At 51.6% G+C, this 16664-nt stretch overlaps 2 protein-coding genes across 2 annotated transcripts in view; both read left to right on the top strand.

Annotated features, from left to right (window-relative positions):
- The window catches only part of LOC127054300 (zinc finger protein 707-like), a 1187881-nt gene extending 1177072 nt beyond the window's left edge, over positions 1–10809 (top strand). Inside the window, exon 4 of the mRNA XM_050960390.1 lies at positions 10210–10809. The gene's annotated coding sequence lies outside the window, so the exon portion shown is untranslated. The remainder of the gene's footprint in view (positions 1–10209) is intronic.
- Positions 2522–11560, top strand: LOC127054285 (zinc finger protein 75A-like). Its single transcript, XM_050960368.1, has 6 exons — positions 2522–2599; positions 4768–4851; positions 5545–5671; positions 7494–7576; positions 9851–9977; positions 10822–11560. Exons 2-6 carry the CDS (start codon positions 4780–4782, stop codon positions 10848–10850), a joined length of 438 nt encoding a protein of 145 aa, XP_050816325.1. The 5' UTR covers positions 2522–2599; positions 4768–4779; the 3' UTR covers positions 10851–11560.
- The last annotated feature ends 5104 nt before the right edge of the window (positions 11561–16664 follow it).

The raw sequence follows: 16664 nt of genomic DNA, 5'->3' as shown, positions 1-16664 counted from the left end.
ACACCCAGGAGGTTCCCTCAATTTCCCTGAGCTCTGCTGCCCAACTTCTTCTCGAATCCCTCTGCTCACCACCCCCCCCAAAAAACCACCTTTCCAAACAACTCCTTCTTTTCTTGCCCCTGATTCTGGTTCACACCCTGGGACCATCTCCTCTCTTTGTCTTCCGCCCCTCCAGGTGAAGCCAGATGGAGGCAACTTCAGCCACTGGAGTCAGCCTCAGCGAGCACTGCAGCCGGCCCCGGGGGAGGGGGGTGTTGCAGACACAGGAAGGGAGCAGGGGGTGCTGGGAAGAAGGCGGCAGGAGAACAAAGCTCAGAGACCCACATGGGAAATTCCAGGGGGGGCTCTGACACATCCCAGGTGCGGGCAGCTCTGGGGGCGGGGCTTCTGGCTCAGCTCGGGGGCGGGGCAGCTCCTCGGGGCGGGCTCCCAGACAGAGCAGGGGCGGAGCAGCTCCTGGGGCGGGGCTCTGGCACAGCCCATGGGCGGGCAGCTCCTGGGGCGGGGCTCTGGCGCAGACCAGGGGCAGGGGCAGCTCCTGGGAGTGGGGCTCGGGGCACAAGACCATGGGTTCAGGGCAGCTCCTGAGGGCGGGGCCTGGGTCACAGTCCAGGGGCCGGGGCAACTCCCTGGGTGCGTGGGACTCTAGGCACAGCTCAGGGCGGTGGGCAGCTCGGGGTGGGGCGGGCTCCGGCTCAGCTCAGGGGCGGGGCAGCTCCTGGGGAGCGGTGCTCTGGCACATTGTGACCCGGAGACCGGGCTGAACAGCTCGCTTCCTGGTTCTCCACGTGCTGCAGCAGCCCTGGAGCTGCCCGAGCCTGGAGCGTGAGCCGGCTGTTCTCAGGTGCAGCCAGGATCGTCTCCCCCGGCCCCCGCTGGGATCCAGTCGTGGGGACAGAGACTGGGCCCGGGGGGTTCCCCTTGGTTTGCTGGCGGGGGGCGGGAGGGGAGAAGCCGGAGCTGCAGGCGGGGGAAGGGCGGTGGGACATTGTGACCCGGAGGCCCCCGGTGGAATGAGAGGTGCTGGGGGGCAGGAAAGTGACTCTGCCCCAGGGAGCCTGGGAGAAGCCTTGAAGGCGCCTCGGCCCCAGTGGAGGCTGCAGGAGGATCCGCCCGCCCGCCCCGCTGGGATGGGGGGGCCGGGGCCCGGCCGTCGTGTGGGGGGAGGGGCGGAGCCACGGGCCAGGCGGGGGGGGGCGGTGTATTAAATCCCTCCCAATAGCAATGTGCTACTCCCGGGCACTGCGCATACCCAGTAACAGCTGCTGAAGCCGCTGCCCTTCCCCCTGCCCGGACCAGCCGTAACGTTCCCGGGCCTGGGGGCGGAGGCTGGAGCGGGGCGGGGGAGTAACAGGGAGCGTGGGAGGGGCTGGCGCAGAGCAGGAAATTGATGGGCGGGTGGGTCAGGCAGCTGGAGGCAGGGTTCGTGGGGGGCTAAAGGGCACAATCCGGCTGGGGGGAGGAGCAGGAGTTGAGCTCAGGGGGAGGCGCTGGCAGAGCCCCCCCCTTTGGTGTGAGGGCGGATGGTGTCGAGGGGGAGGAGAAGCCGGAGTTGCAGGGGGGGGAGGTCACTGGGGTGGGGGGGGTAGATCTGTCTCTGTGCAGCCAGGACATTCCCGGGGTGGGAGGGAGGTGAGTTAACTGGATCCTGTCCCTGTTTTTGCCACTTCCTCCCACACACACATTCTCTCAAGATTTCCCCTTTTCTCTCTCATTATCACACGTGGCTATAAAATCCAGGGAGATTCTCCTCCCCCCCCCCCAATGATCAGCTCTCTAATTGCCTCTGATTTTCCCTTTTCTCTCCATACTTCTCAAATGTCAATTTAAAATCTCTCCGATGGGGGGTGGATTTTCCCACCCATTTTATCTGCAGCGATTTGTCCTTGTTTGGGTGGGAAATTGTTGCCCTGGGTCATTCCCCAGAACATGGCTCCCACTGGAGTGGGATGGGATGAGGTTCCCGTTCTCTGCAGGGCAGGGAAGGGAAGGGAGGAGCACATCCCCCATGGAGACTGCCCAGACCCCATTTCCCAATTCCCCTGCGGCCCCCTTCCATTGTCCAGGGAGCCTTCCAGCTCCCCCCCGCCCTTAAATCAGCTCCTCAAAGGGCTCTGAGCTGCTCACGTGAATGGTTGCCCCGTGGCCGGGGGGGACCATCACATTCTGTTTATGTATTGGACAGTCATATAAAATCCAGTCCAACAGTCCCCCTTTTCCACTAGTTATTTAATAGCAACATCAAATCCCCTCCGATCTTGGTGGTTTTCTCTCATGTTATCAAATGTCGTTTGTGACAGGGTTCTCTCTGCGTGTCTCAAAGATTGATATAAAATACCCCAAACATTTGCCCCACTTCTCTCTAGTTGTTTTATTTCTAATTGAATATGATGGGTTGTTTCCCAATGTGCTAAGATGCAGCCGCCTCTGGGGTGGATCCATGGTGGCCATTATTTGCTAGTGACAGCCCGTGGATCTTTCTTGCCCTCCAGGCCTTCCATTCTCCTGTTAAAGAAGCACTCCCCAGGCTCCCTCTGCCTGTGTGACTGGCCAGCAGGAGGTGGTGTTAACTTTCTAGCCACTTCTCACACTCTGTGAGGTAACACTTGCAGGGGCAGGGAAGGTGTCTGTGTGGGGAGATTGCAGCTGAAGGGGCATTGTGGTAGGGGGAGGCCTCTGGGTGGCTGGGCAGGGGGTACCCTAGTCAGGTTGGTGGGTTGTGGAGGTTTGGGGTTTTCGGGGGTGGTGGTTCTGATGTGCCCATCCCTGAGGCTATGGGTCCTGGAGGTGGGTATCGCTGGGGGCCTGGTGGCTGCAGAACAGTGGGGGTGGGTGTCTCTTGGGGAGGCGGGACAGAGGGTTAGAGGGAGCCTGGTTCTGTGCCAGGGGCTCTGTCTGTGCTTCCCCCGCTGGTTCCTGGTTTTGTTGCCATGCCCAGTGCACAGAGCTGGGGGAGGGGATCCCTGGCACTAGGTGAGGGCATGCCAGGGAAGCAGAGTGATGGGTCGCACTGTAAAGCATCAGGGGGTCACACTGGGCAGAGGAGGGGGTCCCAGGCAAATGTCAGGGTAGATCGTTCTGGAGGGTGGGGAAGTTCCTAGGCAGGCAGTGAGGGACTGAGTTCCCAGTGGGGGGGGGTCCCTTGAGGGGGTCCCTGGCTGCTGGGGGCTCTTGGTGGGGGGAACCCTTTGGGATTCCCAACCTGGCAATCATGGTGTGGTGGGGGTTTCTCTGGCCGGTGGGGCTTTGAGGGGTATCTGGGGTCCCTGGCCAGGGACTCTGGGGGCTGCGTCCCAGGGAATATCTGATGGGATCCTGGCTGGGGGGTGTCTGGGGCCCCTGGCTGGGGGGTCTGGGCTCTGGGTACTAGGGGGTGTCTGGGGGCTGCTGCTAACCATGATCCTTCTCTCTGGTCAACTTGTACCAGAGTCCTGGCTCCTAGTCACCAGGTCACCAAGTCCATTCCCCAGTCACGTGCCCTGTCACTGTGATAACTTTCTGTCCACTTAGCAAACACTGTTAGTGTGAAATCACAGAATTTACTTTTCTCCTCTTTTGAAAACTGCAGGAACTTTCGGTTCCGTTTGGAAAATTTTTGCCCCCAGTCCTTGTCCTAGATCTGCGGGGGTGAGGGAGGTGGGAAGGGAGTCAGCACTGCCACACGATGGTCTTTTCCACAGCGTTCTGAACTCATTCTTTCTGAAATCCGGTGTCATTGAGACCGTTGTTAATCCAGAGTCACTGTATGGAAAGACAAGGAGTGATTCCAGATGGACAGTGGGTCAAATGAGATCAGCCATTCTCCCTGTGAGGAGGGGCTCCCATTAGCTGCTCTCCCCAGAGAGCTAAAGGAGGGAAGCTGCTCATACACTCTGTCCCTCTCTGCTCAGGATATTGGGGTTCAGCTTCCTGGGTCAGATGCTGCAGCCTCCATTGTGATCTGGGAGACCAGGCTTGGCAGCTGCTGCTCCCCCAGTGGGGCTCTGTGCTGGGAAGTGACCTTAATTAAAGCTTCTTCTCTGCCCGGCCCAGGGGATGACTTTCTGCAGCTGGTCCTAGCCCCCTAGGGCAGTCCTGGGCCCTGTTACTACTAAATTCTGAGCCAGAGTCTCCAGGTAACTGAAAGACCTCAGGGAATGTCCTAGGGTCTGGCAAGAAAGTGACTCTGCACAAACAACACCACCTCATTTCTCCTCCCATTAGCGGTTGCCAGGAGGAAATCCAGCCATGGGAGAGCAAAGCCCCCAGGAATGGGACTGTCCCAGCCAGAGGGGCAGGGAGAGAGGACAGGGGAAGGAGAGACTGAAAGGGGCAGTGGGAGAAATGAATGTGGGGAGAGATTTCCAGCTCTCTAGTCCACCCAGACACATGTATTGCTGCATCCTGGGGCAGAACCACTTTCCAGTGAACAAAACAAGGATCAGACAGAGCAAAAGCCAGTTCCTGACTCCATATTCCCCCTGCTGGGGTGTGGCTGCCGTGGGGTCAGTGTCTGAGGGAATCCCCCACAGTGACTCCTTTGGTTCTGCTCTTTTCTAGCCTTGTGTTCAGAGAAGGGGTGAGGGGAGAGAGAAGGGAGGTTAAAAATGTGTCTGTGGACTTAGCCTGGCAGGAGGGGCCAGGTCTAAATTGTAATAAACAGATTGAGCATTTCCCAGCATGACAGAATCTAGGGTGTCTGTCTGCAGGGAAAGGGCCTGGGGGAATTGTGATGTGAAATTAACTAAAACCGGTTCTGAAACGCCCACAACTGCCCTTCTCCCCCAGACAGGCTGCAGAATGTTTTGCTCCAGCTCATCCCAGCCTGGCGTGGGACAGGGAAGAGAAATGGCTGCAGTGGAGTCAGTCCAGGTAGAGATTATCGGGGGGTTGCTGGTGGGTTCCTGCTGGAGGAAAGGGAGAGCAAATACACCAGAGGTGGGAAGGTTTGCAGAGTCTGGTTTGGAGGTTGGAGCGGGGCAGGAAATTCACAGCGTGGGGAAAGGAGGAGGCCAGGGTGTGGCAGACCTGCTGGGAGTTATTTACTAAGTGGCCTAGATTCTAGGAACAGACCCAGGAGGTTTGGAGGTGGAAATGCCCTAATTTGTGAAGAGAGAAAATAACCCACCTACATGGAGCTAGTCAAACTGACCAGACTCCTAGTGCTGGAGCCTGACCTCATTAACCATCAGCTGCTGTGAGATATAAAGGGGACACCCATGAGTCAGGCTTATTGGAGCTGCCTCTCCCTTCATATCCCGCTCCTCACAATGAGGAGGGTGTTGGGCATCCTACCAGCGAGCTCTCCCTGGACCCTGCTAGGGGCTCCATCTCCTGTATCAGTCAGTGGCTAGTAGGGGGGTGATGGATATGCTGGGAGAGATAAGGGGCTCTCTCTTCATCCCCTCACCCTGGCATTTGCTGGATACTCTGAGCCAGGTCGAGGTGGGACTCTCCTGACTATGATCCACCCAGAGCTTCCATTTGATTCACTCTTCTCTGCCACAAATAGTGGGGCTGTGAGTGGGGCAGCAAGTCCTTAGTGTTGGACTCTTACTCTTTCAGGGGCTGGTGACCTTCAAGGAGATGGCTATGTATTTCACCAGGGAAGAGTGGGCTCTGCTGGACCCCACTCAGAGAGCCCTCTACTGGGATGTCATGCAGGAGAACTATGAGACTGTGACCTCGCTGGGTAAGGGTTCCTGTCCCTTCTGTTCTTGGAAGGGGAAATGAAGAGTGAAGGTTCACGCCACCCCCACAATGCCATCTGTACCCTGTCCTGTTTCAGCATCACCCCAATAGGCCAGTGACACACATAATACCAGAGACCCTCCTCTGCTGCAGAACACTTTGGGAACAGAGCACAGGAGCCGTATTGCACAGTGTCAAATATCTCCTGTTTGCTCAAGTGAAACTGGGGGTTAGGTCTGGCATAACTGTCCCATACCCCTAATCATTTTTGTTGCCCTTTTCTGAACCTTTTCCAATTCCAATATATCTATTTTTGAGATGGGGTGACATGTGCATGCAGTATTCAAGATGTGGGTGTATCATGGATTTATTTGCTGTTTTTACAAATATGATCTATGAGATATTCTGTCATATCTATCACTTTCTTAATTATTTCCTACATTGTTCACTTTTTTTCACTGCTGCTGCACATTGAGTGGATGTTTTCAGAGAACTATCCACAGTGACTCCAAGATCCATCTCTTGAGTGGAAACAACTAATTTAGACCCCATCATTTTGTATGTATAGTTGGGATTGTGTTTTCCAATGGGCTGCACTATGTGCTATCCTGTCATCTAGTACTGCTGAGATCCTGGATTCAGTAATATCCCTGCCCTTCCTGTTCCCTTTCTCCACCGAACCCCGCCAGCCCATGCTTCCTGTTCCCAGCTTCCCCAGGATTCTCGCACTGTCTCTGAACCTCTCTGTCAGCAAGAAGCAGTGCCAGGGACACTTGCCCTCTGTCTGGAGTCTTCGATTTCTGGGACATGGATTTACTTTCTCTGTGTTGTAAGAGGCTCTGTCATAATGAGTGTCTGTGATGTTACCCAGAGTACAATCTGGACTGTTAAATAGCTGTCCCCTCAGTCCTCCAGCATGGGGTGCCTTTTCCACTGTTTTCCCGCGAGAACAGCCCCTCTTGGCCAATTAACACACAGTCTCCAGCATGTAACTCACTCCCAGCTACACAGTATTGAGTGCTGCTAGACAGCCACTCATGAATTACACCTCAGGAGAAAACCAGCAAATTCTCAAGTGCCCAACTTTCCCCCAGAAATGTGCATCTTGCACTGTCCAGCACGCTACTGAACGACCCAAGCTCATATGAAGTCTGTCATTTCATCAGCGGAAAATGACATGCACCAGCTTGTTATCCCAAACAGAGTTTCCAACACACTTCAATCCACACATACTGGTTAGATGAACAATAAACCAAGATTGTTAACTACCAAAAACTAAAACTAGGCCCAGTCCATGAAAGGGGCACTCCCAGGAGAGACTGTATAAAGGCTGGAACATGAAACACCTTTGTAAACCTGAGACAGCTGCCTTGGGGACAATGACAGGGAGAATCCCCCAAAGTGACTCCTTTGTTTCTGCTCTTCTCTGGCCTCCGATTGTTCCTTCCAACGTGGAGTACTTTGCACTTGTCTCTACTGAATTTGATCCTATTTACTTCAGATCATTTCTCCCGTTTGTCCAGATCATTTTGAATTTTAATCCAATCCTCCAAAGCACTTACAACCCCTCCCAGCTTGGTGTTGTCCGCAAACTTGATACGTGTAAGAGAGAGACTGTTACTGGGAGGGTTTCCCCATGTGTCAGAGGGTTACACCCTGGTGGGAGGGGGCTAGGCCTGTACTGGAATAAGGTCACTCTGTGCTTCACAGTGTGCTAGAACCTAGAATGTGCATTAGCAGGGGAAAAGCTGGGGGGAATCGGCTTGGGGAATGGACAAAAGCCTAGTCTGAATTCTCACACCTTGCCCTTTTCACCCCGGCAGGCCAGAGAATAACATCCATGTTTCGCTGCAGATCATCTCGTCCTCCCAGGGGCAAGGAAATGGCTGCAATGGAGCTGGCTCAGGTAAGAGATTATCAGGGTGGCGGGCTCTGCTTGGAGGTTGAGGAGCAGTAAATGCATAAGAGGGTGGGAATTGCTAGAGGTGGTGGGAAGCAGGAAATATCTCGGGTGGAGAAAGGGAGGGGACAGCATGTGACAAACCTGCTGAGACTTGTGTAGTGTAGGGCGTGATGGGTTGTCACCCCCAGGAGGCAGTTTGTGGAGCTTCTGGGAACTGCTGTGTCCTCTAACCCTCACGCTGGGCTGGCCCTTCTCACACTGCTTTGCTGGAGATTTCGCCAGCCTCTCCAGGGCCTGTTATCACCCAACACAACAGCAGGTGGCGCCATGCAGCCAACTAAGCTACCTGAGTGCGTTACCTAAGCCACTCAAGGACAGATAGAAGACAAGAGCCAATTTCCCACTCCCCAACCTTGCACACTTGCTGTAGTATAAATCCAGAATGATACCATCTTATAGTGCACAGGGATCTCTATAATGCAAGCTCATTAATGTAGTTCCCCTTCCCCTCGATATGGGACAGATGTGCACAACAAGCTGAGATTTTCCCCAGACACTTCACTCAAAATACGCTGGTTAAGATAAAGCATCAAACAAGTTTATTAACTGCAGAAAGATAGATTAAGTGATTATAAGTGATAACAAACAGATCAAAGCAGATTATTTAGCAAATAACCAAAACTCAGACTAAGCCTAACATACTAGATGGATAGAATTTGAATTAGCAATTTCTCACCCTGACTGATGGTACAAGCAGTCCCCCAAGTTTCCATACACAAGCTAGAAATCTCTTGATCCTGGGAGCAGCACTTCCCCCACATCCGTTTTTGTTTCTCAGGTGTTTCCAGAAGTTCTCTTGTGTGGAGAATGAGGCCAAGAGATGATGTCACACCCCACCTTATGTAGCTTTTCCATATGGTGGGAACCTTTTGTTCCAAACTCAGTTCCTAGTCCAGTTTGTGGAAAAATACAGGTACTAAAATGGAGTTTAGTGTCATGTGGTCTGGTCACAGGCCCTGCTGAGTCATAGTAGCCATGACTCATAGGCTGGCTGAAACATTCACAGGAAGGCTAAGCTCTTCCACAGTCCATTGTCTTTGTTGAGCCATCAGCACTGTCTGGCTTCTTCATTGTTGTACCTGAAAGGCTCATTGTGGGTGTTACCCAGAGTAAGCACATTTGAAATACAGATCCAGAGTCAATATCCATAACTTCAGATACGAACATGATATGTGCACACAAATAGGATAATCATATTCAGCAAATCAGAACTTTTCCAGTGACACCACACATGATGCATCTTCTACAAAATAGATCATAATTATGTCCTAATCATATTATAATCATACCACTATGATGAATATGGGGGTGTAGTGTCAGATAGGTCCTAATTTCAAGGCACAGGAGTTGGGAATGGAACTTCCCCTCTTTGTGGAACAGGAAATAACCCTCCAGCCAGGGCTGGGACAACTTCCCAGACTCTCAGTGATGGAGCCTGAATCTACTGACATTTCATTAATTACCACCAACCCCAATCTTTGTGGCAACTGTAAACTTTATCAGTGATGATTTTGTACTCTCTTCTAAGTCATGGATAAGAATGTTAAATAGCACAGGGCCAAGAACCAATCCCTGCAGGAACCTGCTAGAAAGAAATCCACTCGATCATGGTTCCCCATTTACTATCAGAGTTTTTAATCTATTTAATGTATGCCGTGTTTATTTTGTATCATTCTAGTTTTTTTTAGTAAAAATATTGTGCTAATCAAGTCATGTCCCTTACGGAAGTTTAGGTATATTACATCAATACTATTAGCTGCAACCAAACTTTTGATCTCATCCAATAAGGATATCCCGTTAGTTTGATAGGCTCTATTTTCTCTAAACCTTTGTTAATGGGCACTACAATTCTGACCTTCTAACTTCTATTCTTTATGATTGACTTCCCCTTTCTTCCATATATTTTATTTGGAGAGTGCTTGGATTCCTACCAGGGAGCCACTATCAGGGTCCAGAGACAGCCCCATCTCCTATATTAAGCTCTGGCTAGTAGCTATGTGATAAATGTGAAGACCCTGCTTCTGTCTGTCAGATGGGAGACACAAAGGTTCTCTCTTTCTACCCTCTGATGCCTCCTGGCTGCTGTAAGCAAGGTGGGGTGGGACTCTGTTAACATGTGCCTCCCGGAGCTTCCATTTCCCTGGTGCTGCTGTTCCGTGAATAGTGGGGTTGTGAGTGGGTCAGCAGGTACTGAGTATTGGACTCCTGCTCTTTCAGGGGCCGGTGACCTTCGAGGAGGTGTCTGTGTATTTCTCCAGGGAAGAGGGGACTCTGCTGGACCCCACTCAGAGAGCCCTCTACAGAGATGTCATGCAGGGGAACTATGAGACGATGGTCTTGCTGGGTAAGGATTCCTGTCCCTTCTGTTCTTGGAAGGGGAAATGAAGAGTGAAGGTTCATGCCACCCCCACAATGCCATCTGTACCCTGTCCTGTTTCAGCATCACCCCAATAGGCCAGTAACATACATACTACCAGAGACCCTCCTCTGCTGCAGAACACTTTGGGAACAGAGCACAGGAGCAGCATCACACAATGTCAAATATCTCCTCTTTACTCAAGTAAAACTGGGGTTAGGTCCAGCATAATGAACAGAAGCTTCCTACCCCCAGCCTTCTCTCAAACCCTGAGCCTTCTCTACCCAAACCAGAATGTGCTTGGGGTGTAACAAGCAGGCGGCTGGAGTCAGAGCTGCCAGTCCAGGGTTACTTATCATACAGACACTCAGTGCGTCCTTGAACGCTGGCTGGGAGTATCCAGACAGGGGAGCTCCAGCAGCAGAACACTGAATCTCACCCAGGATTACAGATGACACAACTCCTCGCTGATCTGGATTGCACCCCAGCATGTGAAAATGGCCTAGGTTGGTAGTGACATTTCTTGAGACATGGAGAGTCTTGCTCCCATATCACCAGGTGTAATAAAAATAACAGGAAAGGCCAAATATGGAAAACTGATTGTTCAGCTTGCTTTTGACCTGCATCATATTTTGCAATATATTCCAAATAAGGAAATTAACGTGCAACGTATGTGTCATTGTTTGTGGTTTTAAGCTGTAAAAGGCTTGTGTGATTTTTAGCTCGGGAACAGTATTCCAATAGCTGTCGCCCCCTGCGTGCTTGTAACCAAGAAAAGAGCCTCAGGCTGAGCTGATTCAAATATTAATCCTGTGGTCGTTTTCCACAACAGCCTCAATAGGTCCCTGTGATGGAATGTAAGGCTACATCTAGACTACCCACCGTATCGGCGGGTTAAAATCGATTGCTCGGGGATCGATATATGGCGTCTCATCTAGACGCCATATATCGATCCCCGAGCGCGCTTATATCGATTCCGGAACAACACCAACCCCAACGGAGTTGCTGATTTGACAGGGGGAGCCGCGGACATCGATCCCGCGCGGTGAGGATGGGTGAGTAATCCGATCTTAGATATTCGACTTCAGTTACGTTATTCACGTAGCTGAATTTGCGTATCTAAGATCGATTTCCCCCCGTAGTGTAGACCAGCCCTTAATGTCTTCACACCTTCCCCCTGCAGGAGAATGGCTGTTTGACCAGCTGTTTGCCTTGCTGTCTCTGAGGAACTGGTCTGTGGGTGTTCCCCAGAACTGTAACTTTTTCAGTAATATCATACTGTAAAATCTCACAATTTTACATACAGTGTTACTACACATTTTAACAGGAGGATAATATTCAGTAGGTTATGCGTTTTCTAATGATACCTCACAAGCCATACTGGGTACAAAATTGATCATAATTTTCTAGAAGAGTGAACACAGGGGTACAGATTGACACAGTGTCTGTGTGTGTGTTCCCAGCAGATATGTGGGTATTTCAATCCCTCCTAAGCACAATGTTTGGCATCTTCAAGGACCTGGGGAACTGGTCCTGGGAATTCACTAGTTTAGCAAGTGTGAGACTGCATGAAATTGTGAGACACTTTGGTATTAATAATAAAATAATATAATCTGATAAAATTGCAATGAATCATGCTAGGTATGCCATGTAAAGTGTCAGTGAAAATGTTATGATTTGCCAAGTATGATAATTTTGTTTCTATGTTTCTATCACCTTTGTATTGTGAGTTACAGATATGTAAGGTATATCTGTATTTCCAGACTTGTGCAGTTTTTCTGGGTGACACCCCCAGACATATTGGCATCAACATTGCCTAGCATGTTTGATGGCCCATTGAGGGTCATCAGCTGTACAATGAACCTATGGACCAAGGGGATACACCTATTGAGTCAGCAAGACATGCCGGGGTTTGCCTGTGTAATGAAACCTCCAAAGCTTTTCCATGCCATGTGCTGTGAAGCTTGTGTTTGGGACACAGGAAGTACAAGCCACATGGCAAAAGGAATATAAAGCGCAGCTGCATCATCTCCATCTTGTCTTCAATCCCCCTTCCTACCTCTGGAGCAACTTCTCTACAAACTGAACCCTGGAACAAAGGACTGAATGACCCATCCAAGCTGTGGATGCGTTCCAGACAGACTTTCAAGCCAGCAACTCACCAATACTGCTAAGAACCTGATATATCCATTTTGGAATGTATCTGACTGCTTTTCCATTTAAATTCTTTCTGTCTTTCTTTCTTTTAAACCTTTAGTTTAGATGCTAAAGAATTGTCTGGAAGGATGGAATTTAACTTCATTCTTTCATTTGTTCTTTCTTCTAAACATTTAGTTTAACTGCTAAAGGATTGGCTGGCAGCATGGTATTTTGGATGAGATCCAAACCTGGGTAATGTGGCTAACCTTCTACCCACCCACTTCCTGGATCCAATTAGGATCACTCTCCTGCTGCCCTCTGGCCATGCTGTATCACAGTGAGCAGAGTTTTTAAATAACCTCTCACTGTACGGGACCTAGTTGCTGATTAGGAGTCAGAGAACTGTCATGCAATAAAGGGGGCCGTGTGATTTCTTTTTTCAGAGTCTCGTTAACCAGTGTGTGGGATCAGAAGCACAGTTTGTGACTGGTCAGTGAGTTTAACTTCAGTGTTAACCACCAGTATGGGGAGCATCTGCTCTCCCTTTTTCAGCCTGCTCTGACCTTGGCATTTTCAGTGAGGACTGCCCCAGGCACACTAGGTCACACTAAGCACTGAAGATAAATTAACAGAATGTTTTTGATGATCAAGTTGTATGAAATCAACTGAACTCCTTTGTTTTCTTTCATCTGAGCGGAGTTTCTGGTTTTCCAACGTGATATGATCTCCCAGCTGGAACAAGGGGAAGAGCCATGGGTCCCAGAGCTCCAGGGTTCAGAGGAAAGAGAGATCCTGAGATCTCCCCGCACAGATGAGGAAACATTAAACCAACTCAGAATCTGTAAGTGCCTGAAGGAAACATCTAGGATGCCCTACAAAGCTCTTGGGAAGTCTCTCAGTTCATTATTGTCCATAGCAGGGGTCGCATCCGCAGGGTAAATATAGCTCAAGGCTTCCTATAGATGCTAGCAGACACCGGGCAGTAGCTTTCTCCCTTCCCCCTGTGAAGTTGGATGGGATGTGAAGGCTGAATTGATCCCCTCCTCTCTCCTGTTGGGGGGAGCTGAGTTCCTGATTTTTATTTGTCCTCTCTCCAGCACTTGTTTTGGTTTGGCCTTCCCCTTTCCATCCCTGTTTGAGGTTTCTGTCTCTATCACAGCAGGTGATGCAATGACGTGTGAGGTTCAGCACAGACCAGAAAAAGAGCAGGGAAACCAGCCAGGGGAGAAAATGGATAAATTTATTTCCTGTCAGGGAACTCAGAAGGGCCTTAAGGAAACCAGAATACAGCAGGAAATCTGCAGGGAAAAGCAAAAAAAAATACATGTGCTGAGTGTGGGAAAAACTTCACTTACAGATCAGGCCTTTCTCAACATCAGAGAATCCACACAGGGGAGAGGCCCTGTGAATGCAATGAGTGCGGGAAAACTTTCAGTCGCAGCTCGCACCTTATTGGGCATCAGAGAATCCACACAGGGAAGAGATCCTATGAATGCACTGAGTGCGGGAAAACTTTCAGTCGCAGCTCACACCTTATTCGGCATCAGAGAATCCACACACAGGAGGGGTCCTATGAATGCAGTGAGTGCGGGAAAACCTTCAATCGCAGCTCTCACCTTATTCAGCATCAGAGAATCCACACGAGCAAGAAGCCCCGCGAATGCCGTCAGCAGGCCTGCACAACTCGTAAAGTGGTGATGTAGAGAAATCTCTGTATTAACTATCTCTATAAATCTTTATAACGTTGCATTGTGTTATTTTGTATTAAGTATCTTTATCTTTATGACATTGCATCCGGCATGATGTTATTTTGTAATTCATATGACTTGGCATTGTGCCTCTCTATTTTCATACAACTTTGTATTAGATCCCTATATAGAAAATTGGTAGAAAACTTTGTATCAAATGTTATAGCCCCTAAGGATAGTATAGTTAAAGTAAAAGAAAACATGTGCCTTTTTGCTAGAAGTAGAATAAGATCTTCCCCCGCACTCTGTAATCAATTGCTCTATTGACTGAATGAGGTGTGAATGAGTGAGGCTTGGAAGACACCCACCTCCAGACAGCTACAACAGTTGAAGAGGGAATGGGAGCCAGAGCAAAGGACAATACAACTTGTCAAGTGGGCCCAATAAAGAAGAGCAGACATATTGATGGCCTCAGGGATTAGAAGCAAGCACCTTCTTTAGAAAACACCCTCTTTGAGCAGCATTGGGACAACACCCAGAGAAAAGCAGCACAAAGACCAACGGACGCAGACCCAGATTTTGAATCTGGTCTAGATTTGCATAAGAGGGAAGCTGCTATAAATGCGAGGTGTCTTGCAGAAGGACCCCGGATCTCGTCTTGTCACCATCGGACCATCGATTTGGATCGGTAGAAGCCCGGCTCCACCCCTCCCCCATCTAACTCACCTGGCCAGTGCAGTTAAGGGGAGCAACTAGTTGGTAACAACAGCAAGACGGAGTGTGTTTATGTCTGTGTGTGTGCGTGAATGCATGACTGTGATATATATCTCATGTGCATATCATAGAGTATTAATTGATACCTGTATTACTAATAAATGTGGCATTTTGCCTTAATCCCCCTGAAAAGTTCCTGTACAGTACTTTGAGTAAAACAGCGAGGGCCACAATACTCCAAAGAAAACAGCTGAGGACCGAAACCCCCCGGCCCTGCGGAAACACCCCCCACTCAGGACCTCCCAGCCTGGCGGAAACACCCCGCCCAGCCCTGCAGAAACAAACCCTCCTTCCCCAGCGCCGCCCCACCAAAACAGCTGTGGGTCAAAAAGGAAGGTTGGTGGTGGGGAGGTGTTACTTGATGTTAAATCAACCAGGGACTCCCAGCCAAAGAGGTGGCTGGGAGCCCTCAGGGTCAAATTAAAGGGCCTGGGGCTCTGACGACTGGGGGAACCCGGAGCTTTTCAGGGCTGGGGCAGGGATTTAAAGGTCCCAGAGCTCCTGCTGCTGAGGGGAGCCTGAGCCCTTGAAATCCCAGCCTCACTCCATCCCCTGGAGCTGCCGCCAGGATTCAAAGGGCTCTGTGCTGCCTGCAGCCACAGGGATCCCTGAGCCCTTTAAATCTCAGCTGCTGCCGGGATTCAAAGGGCTCTGGGCTGCCCGTGGCGGTGGGGAGCCCTGAGACCTTTAAACCTCAGCTGCGGCCGGGAATCTCTGCGAGCAGCCCAGAGCCCTTTGAATCCCGGCCGTGGCTGGCAGGCCGGCTTTAGGAAGTGCGGGGCCCAATTTGAACATTTTTGGCGGGGCCCCGCAGGGATGATTGGGGAAAAAAAAGCCTTTCAGTTCTTAACAACCGGTTCCCTATAAAAAGTTCTGCCACAGTATGTATTTTTTGTACCAGTAGGGTTACCATACGTCCGTATTTTCCTCCCAGATGGCGATTTAAGAACCAAAAAGCCTGACATGTCCGGGAAAGTACAGATGTATGTTAACCCTACCTAAAAGTTCTTTTTTAAAAAGATGGGTCTGAACTAGAAATGAGCTCTGCCACTCCCTTAGGGTGTGCTAGGGTGCACATGTGTGGGTCCCAGCTGCTCCCTGCCCATCTCATTGAAGCAGGTGTGCAGGGTTACTTCCCTCGGAACTGCAGGGCACCAGTGAACATGGGGCTGGCTGGAGGTGGGGGAGGGGGAGGATGCGAGAGGTAGGGTCTGGCTGCAGGCTGGGCAAGGGGTGTGGGGCAGGCTGGAGACAAGAGGTGTGGGGTGGGCTGGCTGGCTTCAGGCAGGGCCACAGGGAGGGTGCGGCATGGGTTGGCAGGGCTGGAGACAAAGGAGTGCGGGACTGGCTGGCTTCAGGCAGCGGGGTGCGGCAGGGGTTGGCTGGAGACGGGTTGGTGCAGGGCTGAAGGCAAGGCAGGGGGTACGGGGTTGGCTGGAGACAGGGCAGGGGGTGCAGGGCTGGTGCGGGCAGGGCAGGCAGTATGGCAGGGGTTGGCTGGAGACAGGGCAGGGGGTGCAGGGCTGGTGCGGGCAGGGCAGGCAGTGTGGCAGGGGCTGGCTGGAGACAGGGAAGGGGGTGCAGGGCTGGCTGGAGACAGGGGTTGGTGCAGGGCTGAAGGCAAGGCAGGGGGTGTGGGGCTGGCTGGAGATGGGCAGGCTGCAGGCAGGAACTGGTGCAAGCAGGGCAGGAGGTGCGGGGCTGGTGCGGGCAGGGGGTGCAGCAGGGGCTGGCTGGGGACGGGCTGGCTGCAGGCAGGGCAGGGGGTGCAGGTACAGGGGGTACAGCCCATCCTCTATGGTGAGTGCCTCCTTCTCCTCCTCCTCCTCCTCCTCCTCCCCCCTCTCCCACTAGGGTAGCAGCAGCAGCCTGGGGCTTGGGGGCTATTTCAAGGGCCCGGGGCGCCCCTGCTTCCACTGCCCCAGCTCTGTAAATAGCCGCGGGAACCCTGGGGAAGCGGCGGGGCTCCAGTGGCTATTTAAAGGGCCGGGGAGGTAGAAGCAATGGGAGTCCTGGACTTTTTAAATAGCCCCCAGAGCCCCGCAGCCATACCCCAGGGCTCCAGCAGCAGGGC

This window comes from Gopherus flavomarginatus, chromosome 6 (assembly GCF_025201925.1).
Source record: "Gopherus flavomarginatus isolate rGopFla2 chromosome 6, rGopFla2.mat.asm, whole genome shotgun sequence".
Classification (NCBI taxonomy): Eukaryota; Metazoa; Chordata; order Testudines; family Testudinidae; genus Gopherus; species Gopherus flavomarginatus.
The sequence above is the reverse complement of the archived record's forward strand: the minus strand, read 5'-3'. Positions and strand labels throughout refer to the sequence as shown.